Source organism: Somniosus microcephalus, chromosome 17, assembly GCF_052327205.1.
Source record: "Somniosus microcephalus isolate GS21.2 chromosome 17, FLI_Smic_1.0, whole genome shotgun sequence".
Taxonomy (NCBI): domain Eukaryota; kingdom Metazoa; phylum Chordata; class Chondrichthyes; order Squaliformes; family Somniosidae; genus Somniosus; species Somniosus microcephalus.
This window is the reverse complement of record NC_141003.1, coordinates 38,218,906-38,231,250: the sequence shown is the minus strand read 5'-3', so window position 1 is coordinate 38,231,250 and position 12,345 is coordinate 38,218,906. Positions and strand designations below refer to the sequence as shown.

At 41.0% G+C, this 12,345-nt stretch overlaps 1 protein-coding gene across 4 annotated transcripts in view; it reads right to left on the bottom strand.

The window, feature by feature from the left end:
- Nucleotides 1-1,508: 1,508 nt before the first annotated feature.
- Nucleotides 1,509-12,345, bottom strand: part of apaf1 (apoptotic peptidase activating factor 1) — a 214,521-nt gene continuing 203,684 nt past the window's right edge. For all 4 annotated transcript variants that reach the window (XM_086010199.1, XM_086010197.1, XM_086010200.1 and 1 more), the window contains one exon: nt 1,509-2,376. In XM_086010199.1, coding sequence (XP_085866325.1) covers nt 2,230-2,376 — 147 coding nt within the window. In that variant the 3' untranslated portion in view covers nt 1,509-2,229. The remainder of the gene's footprint in view (nt 2,377-12,345) is intronic.

Here is a 12,345-nt window from a genome sequence, read left to right as displayed (position 1 = left end):
GGCCAATATAAATGTCAACAAGGCCAGCTTCTATATATAAACATGCTTTCTGTACACAATATACACAGACATACCTCTCGCTTCTCTTTACACAGAGATAGAATAATGTGTGAGCTTCGTGTGTGTGTGTGTGTGTGCGTGTGTGTATATATAATTATATATTCATAAAGTGTAGTCATGAAAGAGGAAGTGCCAGCATCTTAGCAGTTTGATAAGCAATGGCAACATTAGGAAGATCTCCATAGCAGTTTAATAATAAACCAAAAACCTTCAGGAAAAGCAGATTACTTAGAGAACAAAATGAAGTGAAGTTCAGTGAAACCTGAAGAAATGCAAGCTCGACTGAAGGAACCGACAAGCCCAAAATTGTACTTTCTAGTTAGCTGGAAAAAATGATGTAAACCTATTCAAGTGCACAATAGTACTAGTGACCTACCTGTACTTCTTCATTAATTTTATATGCAATTCTAGCTTGAAATACAAATTTTATGGATTTTTCTGTAAGAATAATAGCACATAGAGCTCAGTAAATTGTGGCCTCCTCTTCTCCAGAGTGAACCTGTCTTAATGGCCTTGAAAAGGTTTGCACTCTCAACCCTGGGTAAATTTAAAAAGTGCTCAGGAGGCCCAGTGGGCTCTTAAGACTTTTGAAAACCAGGTTCGACACTGTTCTGGTGTTATAATCCATGTGATGTTAAACCCAAATGCCAGGAGACTGCCTTCTCTGGGGATCTCACACGACTCGTTTGTAATAGGGAAGACTCTCCCAAATTATAATACAATTTTAGGGGTTTATTTTTCAGTGCTGTTAAGTTGCGCTATCACGCAACTTTAACATCACTGCAAGGTGTAAACTCCTAGAATTGCATTATAAATGCATCTAAAAGATAATTTAGCACATTAAACAGTCACCTTCCAAATGGCTATGGAAAATTTGCTATCTCAGACTATCTCAACGCTTATTTAATTTCTTAAAGGAGACAATTAATCAGAAGTACCAAACGTAGGATTCTGTTTTATCCTCATTTATCCTCCATGTATCATAAGATTTTGCCCCAATAATATCGAACAATAAGACCAGGCTGCCCGTGATGGGATGAGGTTTTCCTTAAATACTGTGAATGTGGTCAAAGCTACTGTATTACCCATCACACTCACCATTTAGCTGAAGTAATTTTCTCCCACTTTAGGGCTCCTCCATGTCATTCATTATGTTGCAACTGGGCAAGCGATCCGTTTCTGAACCAGACGTGTGGTGCGACAGGCTCAGACTCCAGTTTCTCTTCATTGCTCCTTTTACCCAGATTAGATCAACAACTGATTTGGGAAGTCACATCCTATCACTATATGGTTTAACATATTAGTGCACAAAGGTGCTGTATAACCACGACACACTCTTGGCAGGTATTTTGAAGGTCAATGTTATTCCAGAGAGAGAAATAGCAAAGCTCAATAAAAACTGTTTGTGATTTACTATATATTCTTCATATAAAGATAGACAGCATAAATATTTTAAATAGTCATGAAAATTTTAATTGTATGAATTATGAAAATAAAATGAGTAGAAACAGACAATTGAAATAGATGAATTACGAATCTGAACTCAACAATCTATGAATGCAACACTGATTTCATGAAATGTTGGCATCCAATTCAGGTCTGGTTTAATAACACTCTCTGAACACTGTTCCTAAAGATTTTTTGAAAATTGCAGCTATTGAACAGAACATCCTTTATCAGATGAAAAGCGGCAACCACGAGCAGCAGAAAGTCCAAGGGTTTTTTTTTTGACAGCACCAAACACATATTGCACACTGCTCAGGTACTCGAGATCTTTGTAAACTGATCATGTACTCCAAATCTCTAAACTGCTTACTGTGCTCCTCCAACTCTTTAATGTGTACTGCCACAGAGTCTCAAAGCAATAAAATACCAGCAGTGGAGTCATCGAACCCAGAGGGTGTGAATAACAGGAAAAAAAGCACACACTCTTCTTACATGTGGCGCCCTTATGGCACCTTTAATTCCCATACAGCTGAAGTCGCCAACAAATTTCACTGGCTCAGTAGCAATTTGTTTTGTATGAAAAAATTAGAATATAAAATGGCTCTCATTCCATAACTTGCTTTGTCCAAAAGTTCAAAGAAAGCATTTTTTAAGTGCAATAAATACAAGTCCTCCCAGCAGTATCACAAAAGCTTTTGTTTTGTTTCTTCAGCATCAGGTGTTTCAGTTTACCATTTTCAAGATGTAGAGTATTCCAATGTTATCAATAGTTACAAAGGTCTTGAAGTCAGATGAAACGTGTATGGACTTCAAGTTTGTCCCATTGGTGTAGAATGTCTGTAGAGATTCTCCGGTATTCATATCCCACCACTGTAAAAGAAATGAGATATTTTAGCTTTTACCATTCACTTCTATGACTAAATGCTATCTCTAGCTCGTAGCGCGTACAAAGTTGAAGCTTTTTCTGTCCCATTTTGAACTTATTGCCTCTTCCTTTGTCATTGAGAAACTAAGGTAAAAGACCAAGACCTACAGTGCAGGATGGTCTCATCTATCTTTACACCCGACAGTTCCAAGGCAGCGCGAGTCCACAGCACATGACAATGGGGAAAGAAAACCAACATTGCAAACAAGGAGCGGAAGAATTCATGATCTATCTCTTTGGACGGAGTGTCCTGGAATGCAAATGCTAAGCACCACCAGGCACCTTGCTGACAGGGCCTAGTTTCAGTTGACAGCAAACTTCTACGTGGCTTGTTCCTGAATTGACAGATTACGCTTTTATTTGTAGCCGTGGGCCAAAAACAGAGGTGCATCACTGGGCTGCAAGAATCTCAATAGTATAATATAATGCTAATCTTGGCCTGAACTCCAAAAGGTGCTTTAGGTGTGAATTAAAAGTAGTTCATACAAAGAGCATTTAAAGCCAATTTTCTTTAGCTCATCGGCCCCTCTAAATATTTAAAAGGATATTATTTTTAATAAAACATACTTGTAAATACATGCCAAATTTAATTTGCCAAAAAGCGACAAAGATTATGAAATCATATGCCCTTCTGACAATAGTACTTTAAAGTCCTTTCTTCTCCAGATAAATTCAGTCTTACAGCAGATAGCAAGAAAACATGCCCGTGCCAATGTTCATTATCATTAATACCTCCAACTGCTTTTTCAGGCATAAACAGGTCATCATAGTGAAAATATTTATGTCCATTGTAAAATAAAATGTAGAAACTTAAGTTCAACATATTGGATGTCCTTGTGATAAATCATTTTAAAACCTGAACTGAAAACTTCCACTTAGAGCTCTAAAGCACTTAACTAATGGCTCCATTTCTCATGACAGTTCACACATGCAAAGCCCGTTATTGAATAATGCACCACAGACAAATGCTCAGAATATCCATTTGCTTCTGGGAATAATGCCAGATTTTCTAAGTGATTATTTTGCCTAATGTTTAGAAAGGGATAAAGGTCATTTTTGGCACATATTAATAAATTACAGGGCATGCATAGAAAAAATGACAAAAACGATAACTGTGTGACTAAGCTGATTTGCCAATGTATTTTTAACAAAAAAGTTTCCCCCCTTTTTTCACTGCATTTAACAGCTATAGGAGAATATCCTAGTTTTTTTTATATAAAAGAGTCAACTCTTGTTTATGACTCCATTAGCTGTAACTGATCCTGGTGAACTATGCCGCTACTTTTTAAAACTATTAAGATGGCGGTCTCACCCAATGTTGGCTGACCTGGGTAAGTACTAAAATACAAATCAAAAGAGGCGATGTTGACACTGATCAGACTGATCTGGAGTACGACATGCATTACTGGACACAATTTCTCAGCAACGATATTACTGTTCTTGCAAGAGTGTGGTGTGGGTACACAATGATGATGCCAGGTTTCAGGAGTTTAAGTTATGAGGAAAAATTAAGGAAATTAGATCTATTCTCTTAAAAAAAAGACTTGGTGCCAGGGCGAGACGTGAATATTTTTGGAGAAAGGGTGGTGGGGGGGGGGGTGGAATTAGAGTGATATAGTTGGCTGGCAGGAAGCTGTGTGGAGATTGACCAAGGTGGCAGAATTGTTGCACTAAATGGCTTCTTCCCATTTGTAGCAGAATCCTGTGTTACCAAATACTCTGGGGTAAATTTTCCTGTTATCGGACTTGGGTGCGTTGGATCAGTGTCTGGATAGACCACGGAAAGGAAAACCCAGTGGACCACGTTACCAGTGTACAATCTTTCGCATCTGACTTCCCGCTATGCGCGGCACCCAGGTGATCCAATATACCCAAATGTAGTAACAGGAATATCGGCCCCTCTAAGTCTGCCAAATATTTTATTTTTTTAATCACTTATACCAGTAACATAAATTTTAGTCTGGATTAAATGCATATTGTTTCAGGATCACAATTAGGCTTAAAAGAAAGTTAGAGAATTTTTTTTGATGTTTCACACCTACATGACTATAAGATTGTGATGAATTGCACTTTACACCCACCCTTGTCAGGTCTCCAAAACAGAAAGAACTTGCATTTATATAGCATCTGTCACAGCCTCAGAATGCCCCAAAACACTTAACAGATAATGGCCCGGATTTTGTCAGTGGCGAAGGGACGGCGCTTGCCGCTGACCTCAAAGAAAGCTGCCCACAATGATTTAGTGAGCTCGGTGGCGTCGATTTCATTCTGGCACCATCTATAGGGGATCTGTGGTGTCCAGGAACAGTGAAGCCATGACGCAGGCTGAGCAGCCAATTAGATTGAAGAATTCTCAGACAGCAAACCAGGAAGTAAAAAGCACCGATCATCATTCACTTTTTAATCATTTTACAGAGAGCGAAATAAAGACTGGGACATACACATGAGCTTAAGGTAGAAGCTGAAATATAAAATAAACATTGAAAATAAAATTAATTTTTATTAATTTAAAAATCTATGTAATTTTTATCATGGAATGGAGGGAATGACATTCTACACTTCTAAAATTAGTTTTTCAGGGCCAGCGAGATTGTTCAGCAGTAATTATGACTTAGTTAGCCATTAAAAGCGCAGTTACACCTCATTCAACAAGTCTTAACTTTTTTAATGGTTTTTACAGAAAAAAGTGTGCAAAGTTGAAGTTCACGCCAAATCACTCATTCTGTGTTGATTGCATCTGCGAAGACTGCAACAGCGCACCCTGTGGAGGAGCAGCGTATCACCGACAGCAACCTCCGGAGAAGTATGAGGTAATTGAGAAGTGCAGAGGAATAGTGGGTCCACAGATCCTTGAAGGTAGTTAAGAAGGCATACGGGATACTTGCCTTTATTAGTCGAGGCATAGAATATAAGAGCAGGCAGGTTATGCTTGAACTGTATAAAACACTAGTTAGGCCACAGCTAGAGTACTGCGTGCAGTTCTGGTCATCACATTACAGGAAAGATCTGATTGCACTGGAGAGGGTACAGAAGAGATTTAAGAGGATTTTGCCAGGACTGGAGAATTTTAGCTATGAGGAAAGATTGGATAGGCTGGGGTTGTTTTCTTAGGAACAGAGGAGGCTGATGGGAGACTTGATTCAGGTGTATAAAATTATGGGGGGGGGGGGGAAGCTAGGTAGAGTGGATAGGAAGGACCTATTTCCCATAGCAGAGGGGTCAATAACCAGGGGGCATAGTTTTAACGTAACTGATAAGGATTAGGAGAGGTGTTGAGGAGAACTTTTTTCACCCAGAGGGTGGTGGGAGTCTGGAACTCTCTGCCTGAAAAGGGTGGTAGAGGCAGAAGCGCTCATCATATTTAAAAAGTACTTGGATATGCACTTGAAGTGCTGTAATCTACAAGGCTATGGACCAAGAGCTGGAAAGTGGGATTAGGCTGGATATATGGAAGATATTTCCTAGTTTCATACTTTAGTAAATGGCCAGCAATGTAAACTTACAATTACCAGGGATTTTACAAATACAATTTCTTTAAAGATGGCAACAAAATGGACTAATGCACACTTTCGAAAACTGGAATTAATATTGTCGAACTATTGTTTAAATATGAAGTGCTTGTTTCATTGCTTTAACTATAACAACAATTGCGTGATCTAATCAATAATGACTGCTGGGATACTGCTTATCCAAGTAGAAGAATTAAGGTAGCTCCGTGTCTAGTCAGTGATATTTTAAATTATTTGGCTTAAAGTACTTGTGCTGTTTTGATTCTCATTGCAATGTATAGCGACCTGCATGGGTGTAACATGTCCAGGAGAAATGCTGGCAACATAAATATGGCTGACACTGCTTTGGATTACATTTACTGCAGCTTCCAACAAAGGAGTTTTATTATACATTTCTAACACTCTGTCAAAATCAAGTATGACAGCTTTAACACATTTTTCTCCTATGAAGCATTTTTCAAAATATGCGATCACTTTAGTGCACGATACAAGTGCAGCACAACTGATGCCATAGGTTAGTCAGACCTTACTGAACTGCATCAACATTGACGTTCTATAAGGACGGGCCCCTTCAATCTAAAGATCATTTAACCAAAGATGACAAAGTCATGCTCTCAAAGGGAAACTGCTCTATATGACAGAATACCCGAAGCAGTTCATCAAACTGAATCCACGCAAGCTTCAGAAAAATAGCCATTATTTCTAGAAACTCAGACCTGGGGTTATTTCTGCTGTGCAATTCTCCATAATGGTGGCTGTCAGATACTGAGCTGCAAATTGATGCATTAATGCTGTCACACAGGTGGAAAGGAATTTCACATTCAGCTGAGTGGAGGTTTAAGAGAAAACGCAGCCTGATGTGTGGAACCAACATACTGTTAATCTTAAAGATTTCTTTCCAGATGGCCAAGTTATTCATCATTGGCCACCTCATACCAATGCACATTAACTTGTTCTGACCACATAAAAGGAGAAATACTGGGAGATAGTTCATTCTCCCAATGAAACAGCTTTTCAGCCTTATTACAACATCTGGAAAAGCCAGAGGGATCATTAAATCCGACTCATAATTACCTTAATTTAACATAAATTAAGAAACTGCTGTCACCACCTGCAAAAACCATTTAATGTAAACTCAAACGCTACTGAAATGCATTAATTATTGTAATATATCACCCTCTTCTTTATGAAAGGTGCTTTCTTTGCTGTCTAATACGGTTTCCCTTCAATCAGCAGTGTCAGCAGAAATAACCAAGGTAAGAAAAGAATATTAGAAATGAAACACTGTGTAAACAAAAGGAGATTATTGGCCAGTTGCTAAGGAACCATTCCAAATGCGCTCCCAGGACCTCATGGTTTATTAATATGCAACACAGTAATTAGTGCGGTACCTTACCTAAACGAAATAATACCATTCCATTAGACACGTGATCAATCTCAATTTACAATAGTATTCATTGATGTCGAGAAAACTGAATTTTTGTAGGCTTCAACAGGTGAGGCACTAGGCAACTAAAATAAATGGGGGTAATTTTAACTTAACACAAAATTAGGGGCCTTGCCTATTATATAAAATGGGCTTCTATTTCTCATTCACGGCCACTGGTTTATTGGTCACAGAATAAGCCAAATGTTTTTAATTATATGGGATTTCAGGATTTTCACTGATGATTTTGGATTTTTTGGTGATTCCAGCCAACTTCCTGTGGCTTCGGGTATAACCTATTGCCCGTAGATCTATGGGGCTTCGGGTATAATCTATTGCCCCTAGATCTATGGGGCTTCGGGTATAACCTATTGCCCCTAGATCTATGGGGCTTCGGGTATAACCTATTGCCCCTAGATCTATGGGGCTTCGGTTATAATCTATTGCCCCTAGATCTATGGGGCTTCGGGTATAACCTATTGCCCCTAGATCTATGGGGCTTCGGGTATAATCTATTGCCCCTAGATCTATGGGGCTTCGGGTATAATCTATTGCCCCTAGATCTATGGGGCTTCGGGTATAACCTATTGCCCCTAGATCTATGGGGCTTCGGGTATAACCTATTGCCCCTAGATCTATGGGGCTTCGGGTATAATCTATTGCCCCTAGATCTATGGGGCTTCGGGTATAACCTATTGCCCCTAGATCTATGGGGCTTCGGGTATAATCTATTGCCCCTAGATCTATGGGGCTTCGGGTATAACCTATTGCCCCTAGATCTATGGGGCTTCGGGTATAATCTATTGCCCGTAGATCTATGGGGCTTCGGGTATAACCTATTGCCCGTAGATCTATGGGGCTTCGGGTATAACCTATTGCCTGTAGATCTATGGGGCTTCGGGTATAACCTATTGCCCCTAGATCTATGGGACTTCGGGTATAACCTATTGCCCGTAGATCTATGTGACTTCGGGTATAATCTATTGCCCCTAGATCTATGGGGCTTCGGGTATAACCTATTGCCCCTAGATCTATGGGGCTTCGGGTATAATCTATTGCCCCTAGATCTATGTGACTTCGGGTATAACCTATTGCCCGTAGATCTATGGGGCTTCGGGTATAATCTATGGGGCTTCGGGTATAATCTATTGCCCCTAGATCTATGGGCTTCGGGTATAATCTATTGCCCGTAGATCTATGGGGCTTCGGGTATAATCTATTGCCCCTAGATCTATGGGGCTTCGGGTATAACCTATTGCCCGTAGATCTATGGGGCTTCGGGTATAACCTATTGCCCGTAGATCTATGGGGCTTCGGGTATAATCTATTGCCCCTAGATCTATGGACTTCGGGTATAATCTATTGCCCGTAGATCTATGGGGCTTCGGGTATAACCTATTGCCCCTAGATCTATGGACTTCGGGTATAACCTATTGCCCGTAGATCTATGGGGCTTCGGGTATAATCTATTGACTCTAGATCTATGGGGCTTCGGGTATAACCTATTGCCCCATGATCTATGGGGCTTCGGGTATAATCTATTGCTCCTAGATCTATGGGGCTTCGGGTATAATCTATTGCTCCTAGATCTATGGGGCTTCGGGTATAACCTATTGCCCCTAGATCTATGGGGCTTCGGGTATAATCTATTGCCCCTAGATCTATGGGGCTTCGGGTATAACCTATTGCCCGTAGATCTATGGGGCTTCGGGTATAATCTATTGCCCCTAGATCTATGGGGCTTCGGGTATAACCTATTGCCCGTAGATCTATGGGGCTTCGGTTATAATCTATTGCCCGTAGATCTATGGGGCTTCGGGTATAACCTATTGCCCCCAGATCTATGGGGCTTCGGGTATAATCTATTGCCCCTAGATCTATGGGGCTTCGGGTATAATCTATTGCCCCTAGATCTATGGGGCTTCGGGTATAATCTATGCACACTATTCTTTCTTGCCTCCGTGCGCTCCAAATGAACACGGAAAGCATCCTATAAAAATATCGGTTTCGTTGCCTCACTAGCAATGACGGGCTATCTGATCTGCAATTCCTTGGTTTAGGTGTCTCTTTTCTCAGTATTTGACATAATATATGAGCATTTACATTTATTTTATGTTTGGAAATGCAGCAGTAAGGAATTTTTTCAAAATGCATTTTTTAGAGACAGTATTTAAGACTTCATTTTCTTTAATAAAAATAAGCTTCTTGATATTTGTCCCTGAAATCTTAATACCATTTCTCTCTGAACAATACTAATACTCTGGCTTTGGATGGCTCATGCAGAAACAAATGCTAGGCAAACTGACTAGTAGCAACAGAAAATTCTGGAAAAACTCAGCAGGCCAGGCAACGTCCGTGGAGAGAAATTAGAGTCGACATTTTGGGTCAAAACCCTTTATCAAGAATAAAGAGGCACAGGGAATGAAATAGATTAAGAGGCCGGGCTGGGAGAGAACAAAAGAGAAGAGACATGAAGAGGTATTCAAAACGAGACGAGATGGTGATGGGACTAGTGGAGACAAACGACGGCTCTAGATTAGGTGTGAAATGCGCTGGCAGAATGGGAGACAGCTGCCATGTGGGAGAGAGAAAAAAAGGAAAGCCAAAACAAAGGTGTGGATAAAAAATATAAGTAAAAATGTAATAGGGGCCGAGGTTAAGATCTGAAATTGTTGAACTCGATATTGAGTCCGGAAGGCTGTAAAGTGCCTAATCGGAAGATGAGGCGCTGTTCCTCGCGTTTACGTTGAGCTTCCGTGGAACAATGCAAGAGGCCAAGGACGGTGAGGTCCGAGTGGGAATGGAGCGGTGAATTAAAATGACAGGCGACCGGAAGCTCGGGGTCCCCCCCTTACGGACTGAACGGAGGTGTTCCGCAAAGCGGTCACCCAATCTGCGTTTGGTCTCCCCAATGTAGAGGAGACCACATCGTGAGCAGCGAATACAGTATACCAGATTGCAAGAAGTACAAGTAAATCGCTGTTTCACCTGGAAGGGGTGTTTGGGGCCCTGGACAGTGGGAAGGGGGGGGGGGGGGGGGGGGGGGGGAGGTATAAGGGCAGGTGTTACATCTCCTGCGCTTGCACGGGAAGGTGCCAGGCGAAGGGGAAGGGGTGCTGGGGGTGATAGAGGAGTGGACTAGGGTGTCTCGGAGGGAGCGGTCCTTACGGAATGCTGAAAGGGGAGGGGAAGATGCTTTTGGTGGTGAGATCACTTTGGAGGTGGCGGAAATGGCGGAGGATGATCCGTTGAATGTGGAGGCTGGTGGGGTGAAAGGTGAAGACAAGGGGAACTCTATCGTGGTTCCGGGAGGGAGGGGCAGGGGTGAGGGCAGAAGTGCGGAAGATAGAACGGACACGGTTGAGGGCCGTGTCAACCACGGTAGAGGGGAATCCTCGGTTGAGGAAAAAGGAAGACATGTCGGAAGCACTGGTGTGGAAGGTGGCATCGTCGGAGCAGATGCAGCGGAGACAATCAATTGTGGTGCCTTCACACCTTGGCTTTCTATCTACTGCCTGTTGTCTAACTCTCTTTGAAGAAGGAAGTAGTGTTGATTATCTGACTTGTCCCTTTGGAACTGATTAAACCTTAAACATTCCAAAGTGTCCGGGATCTTCTACAGAAATGGAGTTACAGAAACAGGGCAACTCTGATTGCAAAATGCCAATTTGTGTTTAAATCTTTTTAAGGGACCCTACCAAACACCTCACAGCCCACCCCATACCAAGTTTCAGTTTTACAACATACACTTGGGACTCCTAACTTTTTAATTGGGTTAATCAGGTCACCTAGAGAGGCCTTAGAAGGCTCTTCACGTAATTCTGTGAAATTTTAAATGTGTTTAACATATTTCAGTCAGTCTATAAATATTTGATCAGAACTTTATTAAAATACTGTGCTCTCATTTTGCATCCTGCTTAACTGGAGAACAGGCTTCCTATGTTGTAAAGAATCAGAAAGCATATAAAACATGCAGTGGATGCGTTATTAAAAGTCTAGCTTCCATTTTTAAAATTTGGAATCTTTTGTTTTCAACAGGTGAGTTAATGACAATGTGGAAGATCTCAATCTCAGTCCTTGCTTCCTACAAAAGTTGATCCCTTGACATATGCCCTATGTCGATCTAGACTATTGATTCCAATTTGTCTCTTCTGATGCCACTTCTTCCATATCCTTTGTGCTGACCTTGTAAATCACATTGAATATGCTTGTGTAATATTTTGGCCTTGATTCTATGTTGTGTCATTTCTGGCTCTGCCACCTCAGCCAAGCCTTTTACAAATGCTACTGGTGAGTTAAACTGAGGTTAAATTCACAGTACTGGGAGATGTGGATTAAAATTTGGATAGGGTCTTTGAACCAGCGAACATCAAACAATAAAGTTAGTTTTGACATTTCAGTGATCAGTCACAACTATTCTGATTAAGATGACAATTTATTTGAGCTCGACAAGAGGTAGTTGCTAAGATAGCCTGGTGAGATTCCATTTCCTGGGGCCAAAATTAACAAAAAGGAGAGGAAAAACCCATATTCAGGGTCAGTCAGGTCTAACATAGGCAGTGAGAAGAAAGGTGCCGGCCTGAGCTGGGTATCGAGATAAAACCGGAGCGTTTTCTCAGCAAGAAGCTGACTTGAAAGGAAATAAAACAAAGTGAATATTCTGCCCGCTATTTGGGATAGTGTAGTGTGATTGTTATTTGTGTTGTTGTAGGAAACAGAGGAAGTTTTAAAATGCTTGTAATTGCTAAATTTGTTCAGTCACACGTCTTCTGCAAAATAAACCAGCTTCTTGATCTGTCATTGACCTCGTCTTAACAGAGAATATCAGTTCCGTCTATCGAAAGACTGGAGGGGCACATGTATGCCGGTGGTATCCAGTTTGTATATCAAGGGGGACGCACTGTTACAGTCCCTGGGTTATGTTGTTGTAGAAGTAAATATTGGACAGAGAGAGTCAATTCTGGAACATGAGGGACATG